The sequence below is a fragment of the Stomoxys calcitrans genome, chromosome 2 (assembly GCF_963082655.1).
Source record: "Stomoxys calcitrans chromosome 2, idStoCalc2.1, whole genome shotgun sequence".
In the NCBI taxonomy this organism is placed as follows: domain Eukaryota; kingdom Metazoa; phylum Arthropoda; class Insecta; order Diptera; family Muscidae; genus Stomoxys; species Stomoxys calcitrans.
The window spans coordinates 96,937,215-96,958,094 of NC_081553.1; the positions used below are offsets into that span (position 1 = coordinate 96,937,215).

At 35.5% G+C, this 20,880-nt stretch overlaps 1 protein-coding gene across 9 annotated transcripts in view; it reads left to right on the forward strand.

Moving 5' to 3' along the window:
* The window catches only part of LOC106095785 (microtubule-associated protein tau), a 178,294-nt gene extending 165,280 nt beyond the window's left edge, over positions 1–13,014 (forward strand). For 8 of the 9 annotated variants that reach the window (XM_013263132.2, XM_013263130.2, XM_013263134.2 and 5 more), the window contains one exon: positions 325–1,778. In XM_013263132.2, coding sequence (XP_013118586.2) covers positions 325–393 — 69 coding nt within the window. In that variant the 3' untranslated portion in view covers positions 394–1,778. Of the gene's footprint in view, positions 1–324; positions 1,779–12,742 lie in introns of those variants that run through there. The other variant, XM_059363678.1, reaches the window with a different exon arrangement.
* The last annotated feature ends 7,866 nt before the right edge of the window (positions 13,015–20,880 follow it).

Genomic DNA, 20,880 nt, shown 5'->3' on the forward strand with positions numbered 1-20,880 from the left:
TGCTTGGTCCTAGTATAACCAAATCGAAAATGCCCCCCAAGACTTCCAAGTGGTATAGAAAAAATCCTACAGAAAGGATATCCCACCTGCGATTCATAAAGTTGTTTTTTTCCTATAATATTTTATAATTTTTATATAATTTTATTAAAACAAAATTGTAAATATTTAAAAATTCTTATTGTTGTTTCATTATAATTATTTTTTTTATATTTTTAATTAATTGTTGTTTTAATTGTCCCTATTTTTTTCTAGAGAAAACTTTTTATTTATAGCGTTCATTTTTAATAAAACCAAAAAATTCATTTTTATTTTCTCAACACACAGAGTCCACTACCAGCATCCATGACGACCTCAACATCTGGTGCCGATGAAAATTTAAATCAGCAAAGTTAAATTTGTTAAAAATAATCGGAGTTTAAAAAAGCATTAACAAAACAAAAATCTAAAACCATAACATATTGAAATATCAAAGCAAAACAAAAGAAAATTATTATTAATAAAAAATTTAAACAAAAATCCAAGACCAAAAAACAAAAGAACAGCAAATTGAAAAAATACATCAAATATTTCTAAAAAAAAAAAACAAACACAAAAACAATCGTAACATATTTATCATCTTCATATTATACTACACCAAAACAAAAAACAAAAACCTACAAAATAAATGGAAAAAGACAACTATATCTATTTATTATTCAACAGTTAAAACAATATGAATACCCTGAAAAATAATATCTATATATACAAAAACATACACCTAGAAAAATATTCCCCCTTTTTCATATACATTAATTTCATATTTACTTGAAATCACTTGCAACTAACAATAAATACCTAAACGATTTTTATAGACAACATCCACTTTTTGACACTTAGAATTATGGCGATTAGTATTTGGTTTTCTTTTCGTTTAACTACACTTAAGTATATTGTGTGATTATTTGCTTAATAAAATATTTAATAAAACAAAAATTTTCAATTTTTTTACTTTATTCTAAATGAAGAAACATAAACTTGCTTTTTAAAATTCATAGAACTTCAGTATACATCTGCACACAACAATCAGCCTGAGTAATTTTAAATCGTCAGAGACACCGCTTTCCTCCAATGCTGATTTTGTTTCAATATCAATTCGTTTTCTCATTTAAAATGGAATTAAATGCACAGGGAATAAAGGGCGTATGAGTTATACTAATGTATAAAAGTTAATCATACGGCACCGGGTTAGGCTTAAACACAAATAAAAACTAGCTTGTCAATGAATTTATCATAAATAGAGTTAAATAATAAAAAATTTAAATTTTTTGACTTTATTCTATACATGAAGAAACACAAACATGCTTTTTGAAATTCGTAGAACTTCAGTATACATCTACACACAAGAATCAGTCAGAGCAATTTTAAATCGTCAGAGACACCGCTTTGCTCCAATGCTGGTTTTGTTTTAATATCAATTCGTTTTCTCATTTAAAATGGAATTAAATGCATAGGTAATAAAGGGCGTATGAGTTATACTAAAGTATAAAAGTTAATCATACGGCACCGGGCCAAGCTTAAACACAAGTTCGTTTCGAGATAGACAAACAGGCTATAATACTCATGATACTATGGACATAGCCAGTAATCGTCAAATTTAGAAAATCTTATTTAATTCCCACCAAAAGCCTTGGTCTGTAGCTACTGTGAAATCACAAGGGACTTCAAATTGTCCAAGTGAGTCTTTAAAGGAATGCCTAAGCTAACCTAAGTCCTGAGCGGCAGTCATACAACTTTTTTTTTTAAACAAAAAAACGATCTTCGAACTCATACAACTTCAGTGGCTTTAATTGGCCAAGACAGAAAATTTGTTCCACTAGTCAAACGTAGAATAGCATTCCAGGCGCCTCGGTCTTCTGCGCTCATTTGATAATCTCTGACACCAAGTTTCAAGAAGTCTCCCACCACTTGATCTTTCCATCGGGCTTTGACCTTCATACAACTTTAGTACCCTCCTGCACTCAAGCATTCGCATAGAAAATTTTTAGTCATAAAAGACACGTCTACAAATTTCCTAAAACACAATTTAAAAATCATTCGCATTCTCTTTAAATATTGAAAGAAATAAGCGAGGAATCTAGTGCGTATGAGTTATAGAACTACATTGAAATTACTCATCCGACACCAGGTGAGGCTAAAGAACAAATATTGAAAGAAATAAGCGAGGAATATAATGCGTATGAGTTATAGAGCTACATTGAAATTACTCATTCGACACCAGGTGAGGCTAAAGAACAAAATAAAAATCTCGAATGACTCGACCAACAAAAAAACGAATTAAACTTCCTATTTAAAAATTCGATATTTTGAAGTCCTTAGCAGCAAACATCAAAGACTAACAATTAGTTTTGAAACAAAAATCAATTCGATCTTCAAAATCATATAACTTCCGTGTTATTATGCACACAAATATTAGCATATTTAATCTTTGCTCACGAAAGACACTTCAAAAATTGTCCTGAACAAAATTTCCAAATCAATTAGTATTTGCTTGAAACATTTAACAAAAATCAAATAGGATATATAGTGCGTATGAGTTGTGTGTTTGGGCTCTTTCAATTTGATTTTTTGAGTAATATCGTGATAAAGCACGTTTTTGCTTTGAAACAGGGCTCTAGCTCTCCTTCGCGCAGTGCGTATGAGTTATTGAAATGCATTATAAATATGCATACGACACCAGGTCAGGCTAAAGAGTGAAATATCTGAAAATGGATGCAGAAAAAGGAACTAAAACTCCAATTTGAAAATTCCAAAATTTTTAAATCGTGATTCAATCTTCGAAATCATACAACTTCAGTGTTGTCTTACATACCACAAGAAAAATGTTTAATCTTTGATAATAAAAGACACACCAACAGTTTTTTTAAAAACATTTTGAAAATCGATTCGCATTCTCTTTAAATATTAAACGGAATAAACAGGGTGCATTGTACGTATGAGTTATTCAAATACATTAAAATTATTCATACGACACTAGGTCAGAATTAAGAATATAAAAGGAATCACTGAAAATGCATGCAAAAAAAAGGAACTAAAATTTCTATTTAAGACAATCCAATATTCATTAAATCTCAGCTGCTGAAGGGAATACGAGACATATGAGTTATTTAAATACATTAAAATTAACAAAATTTTATGATGATCTCAAGACAAGGTGTCGTATGATTGTTAATAATAAATTATTAATAAAAAATCTTATTATTATGGGTTATAAGTTGCACACATCAACAAGCTTGGTGTCATGTATTAGAGGACAGAGTGGTCTTAAAATATCCATTGACCACCATAATACATCAAATCATTAAAAATGTTTACATAAAATAGCATGAGCTATACAAATTAGCCCAGGTGTCGTATGAATAATATAGAATATTTGGAGAGACAATGCTATTATGCGGAAAGATTTGGTCAGATTTTGTGATAAGATTTTTGAAAAAAATAAAAGAACCTGACATAGTGTCGAATGATTAATAATAATGCGTTCTCTAAAAAAACCCTTGTATAATGGGTAATAGCCTGCACACATCGACAAGCCTAGTATCGTGTAATAGAGAAGACTGAGACTAAAAAATATCCCTTAACAGCTACTATAGATCAATTCATTTGAATTTTTTACATAACACAGCTTAAATGGCATCAGCTATTAAAAAAATGCTTATTAAGACCAGGTGTCGTATGATTATTGGAAAACTTATTAATAAAAGAAATGCAGAGATTTTGTGATTATATGATTGCAATCAGGTCTTTCAACTTAGATATTCCAATAGACAATGTGTCGCATGATAAACCAAAATATAGAGGACATTAAGGCATATAATAAGGCATATTTGGCTGTTTTTAAAAATCATATTTCTACATCCCAGATGTCGCATGATCAATAAAAATGCATGTGCTTAAAAAACCTCCTACCATGGTTGTTATGTTGAACACATAAACAAATGTAGTATCAATCAGTAGAGGAAATTAAGGCGTATAAAAATCCTTCGGCTGTTTTTAAAAATCAATTCATTTGGAAAATATTTACATAGACTAGGTGTCGTATGATCAACAAAAATGCTTGACCTTAAAAAACCTCCTACCATGGTTGTTATGTTGCACACATAAATAAATGTAGTATCATTCAGTAGAGAACATTAAGTCATATAAAAATCCTTTGGTGGTTTTTAAAGATCAATTCATTTGGAAAATATACATTTTGTTCAGCAATTTATGTAACCAATCTGTTTTTTAAACATTTAATCACACAATAATAACCCATTGTTTAATGTTATAACTATGGTATGTGCAGAATTCCAATATAAAACACACAAAAATGTAGTTTTGCATATTTAAGTTGCCTTATAAAATAGTAAATTGTAATTTTTCAATAGCCTATTATTATAAACAAAATTTTGTTTCGTTATAAATGAGAGAAAGGGGCAAGATTGGTTTAATTTGTATACTCCAAGGTATTGGAGATAACGCAGCTTGAAGCATGATAACATCTTGATCCTTTCTCTATGTTTTATTTAATAAAGCTATCATATAACACCCCTTTTTGCCAGGAACAGTGTATTAAAACAAAACAATAATTCAACTGAAAAAAAACGACAAAATGTGTGTCATTGCAACTTAGAAACCACCATTTGAAATGCATTACCAAAACAAAAAAAACATAACGATATATTACCAAAACCAAAGTAAACAAACAAATAAGGATATTTTAGATCTTTGTTTGTCCTTGTTGTGGAGACTTTTTACTCTAATGGAAAAACAAAAAAAAATATATATTCTTTTTTTTCTAAAATCCTTACAAAAAGACATCCTACCTATTATTATTGACGTGACAAATGGAAACATATAACAAAAAAATAAAAATAATAGACAAACATATAGATGAAATATTTACCGTTTATAGAAATTTATACGTATTGAAATTAAACAAAAACCTAACCTTAAACCAAATCAACAAACTAAAATCTTTGACGTTTATTTTGTAAGGATGAAGAGAAAAAAATCTTGAAAGGATAATGTTTTAACTTCATTACAAAAAAAACAAAACCAAAAACCCCATGAAATATTTACAAAATGAATGTGCTTCTCGCCGCTTGTTCAGGAAATGTTAAAAAGTATAGAAATTTGGTAAAAGAAATGATGATTTTTATAGAAACTAAAGGCTAGCAAACATTTTGTGGAATACTTTTAAGATAAGTGGATAAAATGAGAAATTTTAATAATAACAATTGCTGCATATAATTTTAAAATTTAATTTTTTATTTATTTTTTTTTTAATTATAAAATATTTTTTCAAAAATTATTATAATGTATACAACCCATGAGCAGTACCAGAGGTGGTATGGTTTATCCACCTGGTTAAATATATCACCTATGGTGCAGTACAAGGTCAGTGAAAGTAAAATAATGTATACAACTTATGAGCCTACGATGTACCATAGGTGGTATGATGAATGCTCCTGGTAGACTGTATACAGGATCTGTGGTACTGCACGTACTTAGTTCCTTGCCTCAGATATATTTTCGAACATGTAGAGTCAAAAGGGTTCTTACAGATTTCGACGTAAATAAATCTCCAGACCCGGATGGCATAACGTTACTTGTTTTATGCAAGTGTTCTTCGACGCTCGCTCGTCCTTTACGCAATCTTCTCAACCTTGCTTATCATGCGGGTGTTTTCCCCTCGCGTTGGAAGATTGTGAACGTGCAGCCTATCTTCAAGAAGGGTGTGGCAATCGACCCTGCGAGTTACCGAACAATAGCGTTATGCTCTGCGCTTTCCAATGTGATGGAGAGCATGATCAATTACCATCTTGTGAGATACTTAGAGTCCAATGGTCTTCTTAGCGACTGACAATATGGGTTTCGCAGAAATCGCTCCACGGTTGACCTGATGGCATTCCTATGTAAACGTTGGAGTCGCTCTATTCACCAGTTCGGTGAGAGTAAGGTCGTGGCTCTGGATATCTCCATGGCAATTGATAGGGTCTGGCACGGTGCACTTCTTCCAAAGCTTGTCGCATGATTTATATTGAATTTTCCCAGGGAACGCACTATAAGAGTTATTGTAGATGGCTTCTCATATGACGAATATAAATTGACCGCAGGAGTACCACAAGGCTCTGTTCTGTTTCCCTCTCTTTTTCTTATTTTCATTGACAATCTACTGGGTCTCACTTCGAATCCGATCTACTCGTTCGCGGATAACAGCATTCACTTTCATTTCTGTCATCTGTCATTCACTTTCATTCGACCGTAGGCCGAGTCTGCGAGAGATTGAAGACCGGAAGCGGATTATGGATGCAACACTCTGCCAGAATTTGCTGGCCATTTCTGAGTGGGGTCGAATGAAAAGAGTAGATTTGAATGCATGCAAAACGCAGTGCTGTTTGTTGTCCTACAAATGATTCACTGACACTTTACAGTCGTCAATATCAATCGCCAATACCAAATAAAAGCTGGCAATATCTATCGACGGTGCAGATATCAAGCAATCAGAGGCTCTTGATGTTCTGGGCATGAAGATTCAATGTGATGTCCGTTGGCCAAAACATGTAATCGAAGTGTTGAAAGAAGCATTCAAGTGCTTGGGCTTTCTTAAGCGGTGTAAGAAAGCGGTTTAAAGAAATCGGAGGCGACAGTAGCGCAGAGGTTAGCATGTCCGCCTATGACGCTGAACGCCTGGGTTCGAATCCTGGCGAGACCATCAGTAAAAACTTTCAACGGTGGTTATCCCCTCCTAATGCTGGCAACATTTGTGAGGTAAAACGCCATGTAAAACTTCTCTCCAAAGAAGTGTCGCACTGCTGCACGCCGTTCGAACTCAGCTATAAAAAGGAGGCCCCTTAACATTGAGCTTAAAACTTGAATCGGACTGCACCCATTGATATGTGAGTTTGTTTGACCCTGTTCCTTAGTGGAATGTTCATGGGCAAAATTTGCATTGTATTTGCATTTGCAAGAAATATTTCACTGCCGCTGATCTTCTTAATATCTACACTACGTACATCAGGCCGAGGATGCAATATAACTCGCCTATATGGACCGGAGCTCCAAAATCGTCCTTGGAGCTGCTTGACCATGTCCAGAGGCGGGCATTGGTGTTGATTGGAGATGGTAGGGTATCCAACTCTTTGTTTCTCTTGAGCGTCGTCAAAATTGTGGGTTATGTGGCGCTGTTTTATCGATTCTTCCACGGTGTGTGTTCTTTTTCTGATTCCTGACAGGAGGTTGTTTATCAGAAATACAAGATTTTCTAGAAGCGCGCACCGGGTTGTTTTGGCCAGCTGATCGGTCTATGATCGATCTTTTTTCGCAAGGACGGTTCGTATGTGGAATCGACTTTCGGCGGGTGTTTATCCCGCTACTTACGGCATTTAGAAATTCAAAGCAAGTCTCAATAAACACTACTCCCTAATTCCACCCTCCTAACCTTTACTATCCTCTCCAACGCAATGCACTGCATATATAGGGGACATCCCTTGCGTGTTGGTTGATTGTAAAAAAAAATGATCATACCACTTATTGTACAGCAAAAACCCAATGGAAAAAAAATGACTTATACAACCCATGGGTTTGGGGGTACCATAGGCGATATGTTTAATATACCTGATTGACAGACTATACCGCCTATACCATTGGCGGTACAGTCTGTCAAAAAATAGATTGCTAAAAAATATAATTTTTTTTATTATATGCAACTTCTGTTAGAATTATAAATCTTTTGTTCATGACCATGAAAATTTTTTATGAAAAAAATAAATAAATTCTAACAAAATGTTTGCCAGCTTTTATTTGGTATTGGATAATTTTTTCATAATATATATTTTAATCAATTTTGTTTTTGATATTGCTTTTGTTTTTATTATTTATTTCCTGAAGCACATTACATCCCTAATAACATTGAAATTTATTTACACATTATTTCATTGTTTTAGTAACTACAAGCAAAGCATCAAAAATTAACTGTTGAATTAAATAAGACATAATTAGCCACATAACATTTTGTTTATATATACATTATATAATTTTTTTCTATTGATTATACATAGTACATGGTATTTTTTAATTATTAATAAACGTATTTTTCCAAAACATTATTAAATCTTCATTTATCAACTAAATTTAAGTGAATCAAATTTGTAAGACAGAACGTAATTTTGGTTGCAAAAATACAGAGAAAAATAAAATTGATTGATTGAGAAAATAAAGATTTTTTTCAGTATGTCTACATTAACATAAAAAACAAATGCATTGCATTGCACTTTTATTTCATTTTGGTAGCTAGAGCAGAATTGCGAGAAAACATGGTTTATTTCAGCCACCCTAACGTATAATTCACGCAAAGTAATAAAATTACTCATACAACCCACGGTATTTCGTAGATATAATTAATTATACCACCTAAAGTACTTAGAATAAATTATTTGTATATTTTTACTTTCGTTAAGATAAACAAATTGGTTTTTCAAAATTAAAAGCTATCTCTAGATGTCTTGGAACCACGCTACTAAAATATAAACAAAACTTCCATGTGTGCAAATAATTTCAGGAGATATGGTGAATATACAATTCAATTAGGGAAACAGTTTACGGTAATTGCAATAACTGCGAAACTTTTTATTATACAAGGATTTGAATTATTAACAAAATATAATTTCTTGGGTGTACTGCCCACAAGGTGGACAAATATCAATTTTGCTGTCATTACAAAACAATTTACAGGAATCACTTTTTAAATGATGTTTGGTCACCGTAGCGGTTAACATGTCCGCCTATGATGCTGAACTTGGTTCGAATCTTGGCGAGACCATCAGAAAAAAAAAATTTTCAACAGTGGTTATCCCCTCCTAATGCTGGCGACATTTGTGAGGTACTTTGCCATGTAAAAACTTCTCCCCAAAGAGATGTCGCTCTGCGGCACGCCGTTCGGACTCGGGTATAAAAAGGAGGCCCCTTATCATTGAGCTTAAACTTGAATCGGACTGCACTCATTGATATGTAGGAAGTTTGCCCCTGTTCCTTAGTGGAATGTTCATGGGCAAAATTTGCATTTGTTTGTAAAACCCAAGGTGTCAAATGATAAATAATATTTTGTATATTTATTTTCAGAAAATTAGATATTTGTGGGTATTTTTTGGAGGAGGACCCTTCAGAAGTCAAATGATTACAAAGAAGTAAAAATGTTCAAGTTCGGCCGGGCCAAATCATGGGAACCCACCACAATGGGTTCTGCAAAAAAATTTCCACAAATGCACACAGTAAAAGACCTATGTGTTTTGTCCGTTCCAAATTTCTGAAAATCAGACAAAATTAAAGCTACTACGGGTCGTAAAAGACTTCTCGGAAAATTGGTTTATATGGGAGCAGATTTTAGACCGATTTGAACCTCACTTGGCACATATGTTAGAAGTCATAACAAAGCACTCCTTGTAAAATTTCAGCCAAATCGATTAACAATATCGGCTCCCAAGGGCTCAAGATGGCAAATCGGTTTATATGGTAGCTACACCAGGAAATAGACCGATGTGGAACGTGCTTGGTACAGTTATTGAAAGTCATAACCAAATACTCAGTGCATGGTCCCATTTCGACCAAACTCTACACGGACGTTGGCGGGGCTAATACAATTCACTGTTTAAGAAGGTAAAACAGAATATTAATCGCTGCACGTACGTCGTTTGAGACGGTAAACTGTTTAAGCGGTGGTTTTCCCCTCCTAATGCCAGCGACATTTGTGCCATGCATTGAAGCCATGTAAACACTTGTCGTACTGCGGCATGCAGTTCGGACTCGGCTTTAAAAACGAGATGCCTTATCATCAAACTTAAATTTCAATCTGACAGCACTCATTGATATGGGAGAAGTTTGCCCCTATTCCTGAACGAAACAAATTTCAGCGGAATCAGACAGTAAACGCGCTTTTTGTGGGCCCAAGACCTTAAAACTGGAGATCGGTCTAAATGGTAGCTATATCCAAGTATAGACCGATCTGGGCCGTATTGAACACGGATGTCGAACAGCCTAACTCGCTCGCTCGCTATGCTAAATTTCAGAGAAATAAATTTCAGGCAAATAAACACGGGCCCTAAACAAAACACTGTCCCAGATTACAGCGAAATCGGATAATAAATGCGCCTATTATGGGCCTAAGATCGATATATATGGCAGCTATATCGAAATATAGACCGATCTGGGCCATATTGAACAGGGATGGCTAGAGGCCTAACACAACTCACGGTGCCAAACTTCAGCAAAATCGGATAAAAAATGTAGCTAAAATGAGCCTTAGACCCTTAATCGGCAGATCAGTAGGGTAGGATCTCCCATATGAAGGCTATACGATGATATAGTCCGATGTAGCCCATTTTTGAACTTAATTCGCCTATGGACAAAAAAAAACAGAATTTTTGCAAAGTTTCAGCTCAAAATCTCTATTTTAAAAAATTGTAGCGTGATTTCAACAGACAGAAGGACGGTCATAGGTCTAGCTAGATAAGATTTTTACGAAGATCAAGAATATACAAACGTTATTGGGTCGGAAATGTATACTTCGATGTGTTGCAAACGGAATGAGAAAATGAATATACCCCAATCTTATTGTTTATGCAAAGTAGGTAAGGTTAGGTTAAAAGACACGCGCCTGGCAACCAACGTTGCCAACCGTTGAGAAGACCTTTGGCCTCACTGACTAGAGGTCCATCACGTCAGCCACCACAGGCCCCCACAGTCCAGATTGACTAAGGGGTCCAAAGATTGTAGGGAGCTTAGAAAAGAAAAGAGGTGTTTAATCTAAATTCTACGCTTTCTTTCCGCAATCGCTGGACATTAGCACAACAGATGCTCAACCGTCCCTAACTGCTCATCTCCACAGTCCCAGCAGACATGTGGCACTCGCAGAGTCCATCGGCCTTCTAAATCTAGCCAGCTCGTCAGCCGCCTCATTCCCAGCCAGCCTCTCCTTGATGGCATGATGGTGGATAATGAAACCCAGCACAACCTGCCAGCAGCCTTCAAACATCGGAAATGCTCCTTGCATCTCCCTATAAGCAAAGACCCCATATAACCCTGGGTATTCAGCGCCGCCTGATTGTCTAAATATATCATGACAGTCTCACAGGATCGCCGCCGCTCTTGACTCAGGAACACATCCAAGGCCCAGAAGATCGCAAAACCCTCAGCCTGAAAAATACTGCACTCGTCCATAAGTCAATGTGACTCCCTAACTCCCAGGAGTTCAATAAAAACCGCTGTCCTGGTGCCCCCTATCCAGCTTGGATTAATCTTTGTAAATAGAGGTACCAGAGAAGGGAGGTAGAGGCCCTTAGTCCAAAGCTTCTTTTCCGTGACCTACAAATTGCTGTCGAAGACAGAACCGCACGGAACATAATCCGTCGCGGCGCTAGTGCTACGCAATCGTCCCACGCCAACGGTATTCCGTAAATCAATGAAATGCCCGAAATCCAAACTCACTCTTAATCGCCCCCGATATCAGCACCGCAATACACAGTAACATCTCATCATACTGCGAAGATCCACCCTCTGCAGGGACCGGTGCCACAGCAGACACCCATACGTAGGTGAGGATAGGCCGAACCACATCAGTATACATTCAGTGGAACTTTCCTGTTCTAAGGCCCCAGCTACTGCCTAACGTGTTGCGACATGGGTAGAATGCATAGTCCGGTTTGCTGGCCAATCAACGACCAACGGGTGGGAGTTGTAGAAAGTCCAGTATTTTTGACAAACAGCCTTACATCAGGAATAAGAAGACGAATATCAGATACACACACACTATGAATGTACCAATAGAACAGCGCTACGCTACCCACATTACGACGATGTTCAATGGAGGCAATAGAGTACGGTCCGATGCATACCCGTTAGTAAGTGGCTATTGTCTCCAATGTATTCTGATAAAATGTATTCTTGGTCTGTTCATATTTGTGTTCTCTAGGGTAATAGGCACAAATGAGATTTATATAAAAGAGTTTGGCTTTTATGAGGATTGTGGATAGTCTCTCATCCACCGTAGTAAATCTGGAAACAAGGTGTGTCAATTTTCGACTAACCATAAATAAAATATATCTTATTTAAGAAAAATAATAAGATATCTTATTTAAGAAATAAAAAATATCTTATTTAAGAAAAAAAAAATAGATATCAAAATTTGAATCCATTAGAAAAATTTTAGAGAGATATACAGAAATACTAGAAAAATAAATAAAAGAAATGTTGTTTTTAAATTGAAATACGAAATTAATAAAAAAAACAGTTTCCTTTAAGTTTACACACTTTATACAAGCTTTAATTCACCTCCAAAGAAAAAAAATTTTTTTGTACAGTAAGCTAAATTAGAACGCTTAAGCTGCAAAACTCTGGGCAAATTTTAGAACAAAAAACCAAAACAACCACCGTGCTGTAAGCCTTAAGAAAAACGCAAATTTGTAGAACAACATCAATATATAGACCAACACAACCACTACCACCCCTGATGTAACGAAGGCTTTACAACAATTGGAGTTTATTGAAAGGCATTGGTAAATGAAAGATTTGTTAACACTAATGCAAAAACTGAAATCAGCAAAATGATTGTAAGTTACACCCTAATTAATGCTCAATTTGAAAACTTAAAAAATTACTTTTTTAATAATTCCAATTCTTTTTAAACTAACATTAATATAATTTCCTTTTTAATTGCCCCTTTCTACAGCAATATTGGAAGGCCCCAAAAATTCAAAGAGCCACCACCTTATCCTCATCGATGTCCCTACCAGCCGAGTGTCTGGTCTTATCCGTTTCAATGCCATCGTTGAACAATGACCAGAAGAGGCCAAAAAGTGCAGGACCCAAAAAGAAACCCGGGCAAGCTTCACATCCCAAACCATTCCGTTTGTATTAAGGATAACATGGGGAGAGAAGTATTTAAGGAATGTTTAACTGGTACTTCTAATGTGTAATGAAAAGGAGTTATTTAGGATTTGTAAAACTATACCATAATTAGAATTGAGTAACTGCAAAGTAAATGAATAAAAAAAAATAGTAAGAAAATCTTAGTTACATTAAGTAATTTTTTTGTTATTAAAATTATAACCATATATTTTTTTTAATTTTTTTCTTATAATTTTCATCAAGCTTTTAAAAACAATCTTATATTACTTTATTTTCATATTTTGTTTAATTTTTTTTTATACTAATAATGTTGTAATGTTGTGTTATGTTATGTTATGTTATGTTATGTTATGTTATGTTATGTTATGTTATGTTATGTTATGTTATGTTATGTTATGTTATGTTATGTTATGTTATGTTATGTTATGTTATGTTATGTTATGTTATGTTATGTTATGTTATGTTATGTTATGTTATGTTATGTTATGTTATGTTATGTTATGTTATGTTATGTTATGTTATGTTATGTTATGTTATGTTATGTTATGTTATGTTATGTTATGTTATGTTATGTTATGTTATGTTATGTTATGTTATGTTATGTTATGTTATGTTATGTTATGTTATGTTATGTTATGTTATGTTATGTTATGTTATGTTATGTTATGTTATGTTATGTTATGTTATGTTATGTTATGTTATGTTATGTTATGTTATGTTATGTTATGTTATGTTATGTTATGTTATGTTATGTTATGTTATGTTATGTTATGTTATGTTATGTTATGTTATGTTATGTTATGTTATGTTATGTTATGTTATGTTATGTTATGTTATGTTATGTTATGTTATGTTATGTTATGTTATGTTATGTTATGTTATGTTATGTTATGTTATGTTATGTTATGTTATGTTATGTTATGTTATGTTATGTTATGTTATGTTATGTTATGTTATGTTATGTTATGTTATGTTATGTTATGTTATGTTATGTTATGTTATGTTATGTTATGTTATGTTATGTTATGTTATGTTATGTTATGTTATGTTATGTTATGTTATGTTATGTTATGTTATGTTATGTTATGTTATGTTATGTTATGTTATGTTATGTTATGTTATGTTATGTTATGTTATGTTATGTTATGTTATGTTATGTTATGTTATGTTATGTTATGTTATGTTATGTTATGTTATGTTATGTTATGTTATGTTATGTTATGTTATGTTATGTTATGTTATGTTATGTTATGTTATGTTATGTTATGTTATGTTATGTTATGTTATGTTATGTTATGTTATGTTATGTTATGTTATGTTATGTTATGTTATGTTATGTTATGTTATGTTATGTTATGTTATGTTATGTTATGTTATGTTATGTTATGTTATGTTATGTTATGTTATGTTATGTTATGTTATGTTATGTTATGTTATGTTATGTTATGTTATGTTATGTTATGTTATGTTATGTTATGTTATGTTATGTTATGTTATGTTATGTTATGTTATGTTATGTTATGTTATGTTATGTTATGTTATGTTATGTTATGTTATGTTATGTTATGTTATGTTATGTTATGTTATGTTATGTTATGTTATGTTATGTTATGTTATGTTATGTTATCTTATGTTATGTTATGTTATGTTATGTTATGTTATGTTATGTTATGTTATGTTAAGTTATGTTATGTTATGTTATGTTATGTTATGTTATGTTATGTTATGTTATGTTATGTTATGTTATGTTATGTTATGTTATGTTATGTTATGTTATGTTATGTTATGTTATGTTATGTTATGTTATGTTATGTTATGTTATGTTATGTTATGTTATGTTATGTTATGTTATGTTATGTTATGTTATGTTATGTTATGTTATGTTAGTGTTATTTTTTTTTTGTTTTTATTTTATTTATCCGAAAACAACCATGGTGTACGTTTACAAATCCAAAATTTCCTTTAAAATCCTAACCAAACAGAAAAAAATTTTACATTTATTGTAAATGTTGTTGATCCTATTTAAACATACTCGTATATTTACTTAAAAAAACATTTAAAATTCACGATGATTCTCAAGAGATAAGAAAAACTTGTCATAAATTTCCAAAGATCTAAGAAATTTGTGAACAATGCTTTTTAATGGCATATGAGTCGTCCATCTCACCTAAAACACACCCCCCAAACCAACCCAACCCAATACACCACACTCACCTACAAATCATGTTTGAAAAATTCTAAAAGCGAAACCGAAAATCCGAACAAAATTCACTTTATATTGAAATACATATATAAAACAGCGATGTTATTGTGTAAAAGCATTTAATAAAAATTATATAAATAAAAAAATGTATGTTTTATTTGTTGAGGTCAAAAGTTGAAGGTTCTATGGTTATATTGGTTAGGTTATATAACCAAAGGGATCTTTGTTTGTACTATTCAGAGGTTATATTTGGAAATATAATACGTAATAATATTTCAACCAAATCGTATATTTCCGTCCTCTAGGAGCATAAGAACACAAAGCCGCAGATCGGTTTATATAGGAGCTAAATAAAGTATGGGCCACACTTAGCAGAGTTGTTGGTAGTCGTAATAGAAATCATTACGTAAAATTTCAAGCAAAGTAGTTAAATGTTGCGACCTCTAGGTGTTCAAGAAATCAAAGAGAAATATCGGTATATTTGAGGACTATATCAAGTTACAGACTGATTTAGACAATACTTAACATGAATATTTGAAGTCAAAGCAGAAGACATTCTGCAAAATTGAAGCCTATTTTGTCACAAATTGCGACTTTCACGGATTTATGAAGTCTAGTCGACGAATGTTCACTTCCGCTAATTCAGACAAGTTCTCAAAGAAATGAGAACCTAAAGTGGAACTCCTTCTGATGCCTATTCTATAGTCTCCTCTTCCACGACGTCCTCACAGCTTCTGCAAAAGTCGTTACTTGCAACCTTCAGTCTGATGATGATGGTGACCGGAGACATGCAGCACTAAACACGCAGACCTTAAAAAGTCTGAAAGAGTTGTATCCTGCGGACTCAATAAGTTGAAACTGAAGGCCTATAGAAGTGGTGGGTTTGGGAAATCAGAAGACTACTCAGCAGATGTAGCTGAACACTTGCCTGGACAACTGTCGACCCCTGCCACGATCGAAACAGGAGGGAAAGGCGTCGAAACGAGACCCGACCATCCCTGAAATATGGACTAGGCTCAAGGTGTGCGCCAGTGGGGAAGGACGAAACTCAAAAAGTACTTCGACAGCAGCAGCTAGTGAAGCATCTAAGGAGGAATCGTCCACACCGCAAGGGTCCAGTGTCGTGAGGAAGAGTGGCAATATTGCCTTCTCACTTGCCCCTGGGAGGGGCAGGGGAAGTTCTGAATACTGATTATGGTCCGGTTTCTACAGATAAATCTCCACCATCGTAAGGCCGCTTCGACAGCACTAGAGGTCCTCCTGATGGCAGGGGTATTTGACGTGGTTCTTATCCAGAAACCATGGGTGTGTGGAGAAATGGTTCATAGACTAAGAATTCCGGGATTTAAACTACTCATAACATAACATAGGGGAATGGGAGACACAGAGCCTGTATTCTAGCAAAGAGTAGTCTAAATGTTTTTTTTCTTCTGTCCCAGCCTTGAAATAAATAAGTCTCATTACTGGCTGGCTCCCCTTATATGGCACACGATTCAGAGATGCCGCATTCAATCCTTAAGTTGCTGGTTGAAGCAAGGAAAAAGAGCCTCATTGTAGAAAGTGATGCTAATGTACATCACCAGATATGCAGAAGTTCGGATATCAACGAAAGGTGTGAGCTGCTTATAGTATATATTATAAGCTGCAATCTGGCGATTTGTTATAAAAGGGATAAACCAACCTTTATTACCAGGCAGGAGGTACTAGATATTACCTTTGTATCGGAAGATATAAGCGCAGGAATATGCGACTGGGAAGTGTTGGATGACAACAGCTTCTCTTATCGTCGTTATATTAGTTTCAGCCTAGGAGAAAATGCTGCAGAAATGGTCGCTCGGCTAAACAGTAGAAAGGAAGGATTTGGATAAATTTCGGCACAAATTCTGCACATCTTTCTCTTTTAGACCAGAAAAGGAAGTGGAAACTACGGAGGATAAAGACATAGTGGTCATGCGGATCACTAAGGCCCTGAATGACTCGCTTGAGTCAGCATGTCGTAGTGCCAAGCCAAAGGACTAACAGCGACCGCCATGGTGGATCACAGAGCTGGTTGGTTCAAAAAAGAACTGCCGAAAACTCTTCAACAGGGCGAAAGCCACAAGAACACCACACGATTGGGATATCTATACAGCTGAGCTAAGAAAATATAAGGGCGATCTGAGATGCTGAGGCTCAGAACAAATCCTGGATGGAATTCTGCAGCTCCGTGGAGAATACATCGGAGGCCTCTAGGCTAAGGAAGATTCTGTCCCCGAGATCTATTACGGTGGGGTATATTCGGAAGTCAGCAATTGTATGAAAGATGTCTAGTGAGGAAACACTAGAACTACTCGTTGATACACATTTGCCGGGAAATTCTCCAACGGACAACGTGGCGCCAAAAGAGGTTGTCACTGGTATGCACTCATCGGAGGTTATTGGGGATATTGTGTCTAGGCTATATACTTTGGGCGAAGAGAAGTTTCGGCTCCTTTAAGTCGCCAGGCCCTGATGATGTATCATCGGTTGAATTACAAGCTGTGTCTGATAGACTTATTTCTTGGCTTAGGGAGATATATTCTGTTTGTATCAGCATGTCATATAGCCGGGATGGAGGGACATGAACGTCATTTTCATTCCGAAAGCAGGAAAACCCTACCACACGAAAGCGAAAGATTTTTGTTCTATTATTCTGCCATCTTTTAAGCCGAAGATTCTAGAGAGGCTGATAGAAACATATCTTAAGGCAAAGATCCTTGGAGATCGCCGGTTTCGACAACATCTTGCATATGAAACTGCACTTCATGACTTAGTCGGCTGCAAAGAGGATTCTCTCACTGTCAACGTCAATCATGAGGGAGCTGGTGTTTATAGGCATCAATATTACCATAAGAAAATTTATCAATAACTTTCTTACTTACTCGGTAGATCTACGAAAATGGGTCAGTAGAGGGTCACCTGAAAGAGGTGTACTGTCTCGTCTACTTTGGAATATGTAAAACTATTCACAATATCGTATTGTCTCAGGAAGAAAAATGTGTAAAAGTGATCGTTTATAGGGGGCCACCGTAGCGCAGAGGTTAGCATGTCCGCCTATGACGCTGAACGCCTGTGTTCGAATCCTGACGAGACCTAATGCTGGCAACATTTGTGAGGTACTATGCCATATAAAACTTCTCTCCAAAGAGGTGTCGCACTGCGACACGCCGTTCGAACTCGGCTATAAAAAGGAGGCCCCTTATCATTGAACTTAAAACTTAAATCGAACTGCACTCATTGATATGTGAGAAGTTTGCCCCTGATCCTTAGTGGAATGTTCATGGGCAAAAATTTCTATTTTTGTATAGTGATGACGTATATATTGCTGTAAAGGGAAAGTTTCCCGGCACTCTTAAAAATATACTTCAGAAAAAGCTACGTACGCCAGCATAATGGGCTCACTGACATGATCTCATCAAGCTCTTTCTCTAGAGTCCTAACCATGGAAATCGGTTTGGTAGATCAAAAGTTATGGCCCCCAGAAGAGTGGAGAAGACAAAAGTGGTCAACTTCGACACCCTGTATCTCACACTGTATTAAAGATATGGACTTACGGCAGCTTTCCTGAAAGCCTATTTCTTCCTCTACAATTGTCTAGAACATTTTGCACCACTAAGATCAACAGATGTTATCAATTTGTTTGCCGTTTGGCCCACTGTGAAACGACAAGAATGGCACTACAATGAAATGACAATTTTCATCGTTGAAATACTCCCAAAAATATTGCCAGAATTAATCAGGGGATGGCAACATCTGAAATATGTATGTTATTAAGATTTACGCTAGTACTTGAACCCAGACGGTCAGCGTTCTAGGCGGACATGCTAACCTTTGTGTTGTGGTGGCCCTTTACTTACTTTTAATATCGACGACAATAGGCCTTAAATGTTTTTTACATTTAATCCCAGGCTTTCGGGGCGAAAGCCCAAGTAATCTAATACAAATATCTAATAAAATAATTAAAAGTTACTGGTATAAAATGTTTGTGTTTTATTGAGATCAAAATTTGATGGTAAGCAAATAATGCGAGAAATACCGGCGAAGAATTCGTGGATAAAAAGGTTAATATTTATTAAATTTTTATACCCACCACAGAAGGATGGGGGTATATTCATTTTGTCATTCCGTTTGCAACACATCGATATATCCATTTCCGACCCTATAAAGTATATTCTTGATCAGCGTAAAAATCTAATACCACCTAGCCATTTCCGTCCGTCTGTCTGAAGAAATCACGCTACAGAGTTTAAAAATAGAGATATTAAGCTGAATCTTTACAAAGATTCTTTTTTTATCCATTAGCAGGTTAATTTCGAAGATGGGCTATATCGGACAATATCTTTATATATCCCCCATATAGACCGGTCCGCCGATTTAGGGAGTAACCTCCGAAACAATCACTAGCAACGATTATAAGTGTATATTGCATAGTGAAAAGGCCAAAATGGTAGAAATTGACGAATAATAAGGCAGCAGGAACCGACGGGTAACCAGCTTAGCTATATAAAACCGGAATCGACGCACCGACGAGGCTAATGCGTTCGCTTGTTTGTACAGTCTGGCTAAAAGAAAGCAAATCCTATGGTTGGGACCTGGGAACCGGTACAAAAACTAAAGATAGGAAAACTTGCTTTCGGACAAGTAAAAAGCCTATCGTGTGATCTTCTCCTACTTCTGCTACTGGAGTTAAGACGTCTGTTTGGTTCTGTTTAATATCCACACCCAAAAACTCTGCGACCCAGGTGGGATTTGAGTCTAAGTCGAGTAGGTCTGGCTGGGCAGTTAAACAGGTGTCATGTGGTCCCAGGTAACAATCTGGACACACATCCTGTATGTTGGCATTTATCCTTGCTTGGTAGGAGTTGAAATGGCTGCATATGCCGGAACGTAATTGAGCCAGAAAGACTCCGGATTGCCGGGGGAGGTCAATTTCTTCAAGTGCGATGAGGGAGGTCGTTCTCCAATGCCAACACTCACCCGGTAGCTATTCACCGCATCTGCTACCGTGTCTGCATGAATGTTGTCCAAGCCCGCTTGATATGCCTCTTGATCTAGAGGTTCCCTCTTGTAGCGCTGAACTTCTGCCTCTAGATCATGAAGATCCATCTTGAGCCTTCGCCCAGAAGCCCAGAAGGTGAATACCTATCCACTAGATGATGATTTGGATGGTCCCTGCGATAACGACCCAGAAGATATTGCTTGGACAAGCTATAGTTCTGTCTTCACACGGGTAGCATATTTGTCTCCTGATGAAGGTGGTCCACGTGACAACAGCCCATCGCAGATCAAAAAGCGGCACTCTGACAGATCTGAATATTATTCCACTGCGTGTCACATAGCGGTGGCCACCGTAGGGCGGAAGCTAGCATACTCGTCTATTACGCTGAACGCCTGGGTTCGAATCCTGGCAAGGACATCATAAAAAATTTTCAGCGGCATTTGTAAGGTATTGTACCATCTGGTATGGCAGCCATGTAAAAACTCCTCCACTAAGATGTGTCGCTATAAAAAAAGGGCCCCTTATCATAAACTTGAATCGGGCATTATCACTTCCTCGACTATCACATTCAACCTCCTACCCACCTCATGCGTGTATGTAGTGATCAATGTGAATGAAGAATCAGATCTCTTGCAGCGAATTAAGAGGCAAGTTCGTTGAGGTAAACAATTAACCTATAGAAAAATGTCATCAATGTGTGCGGGGCCTGATGCTGTGATCGTTCAATCGTCCAAATATG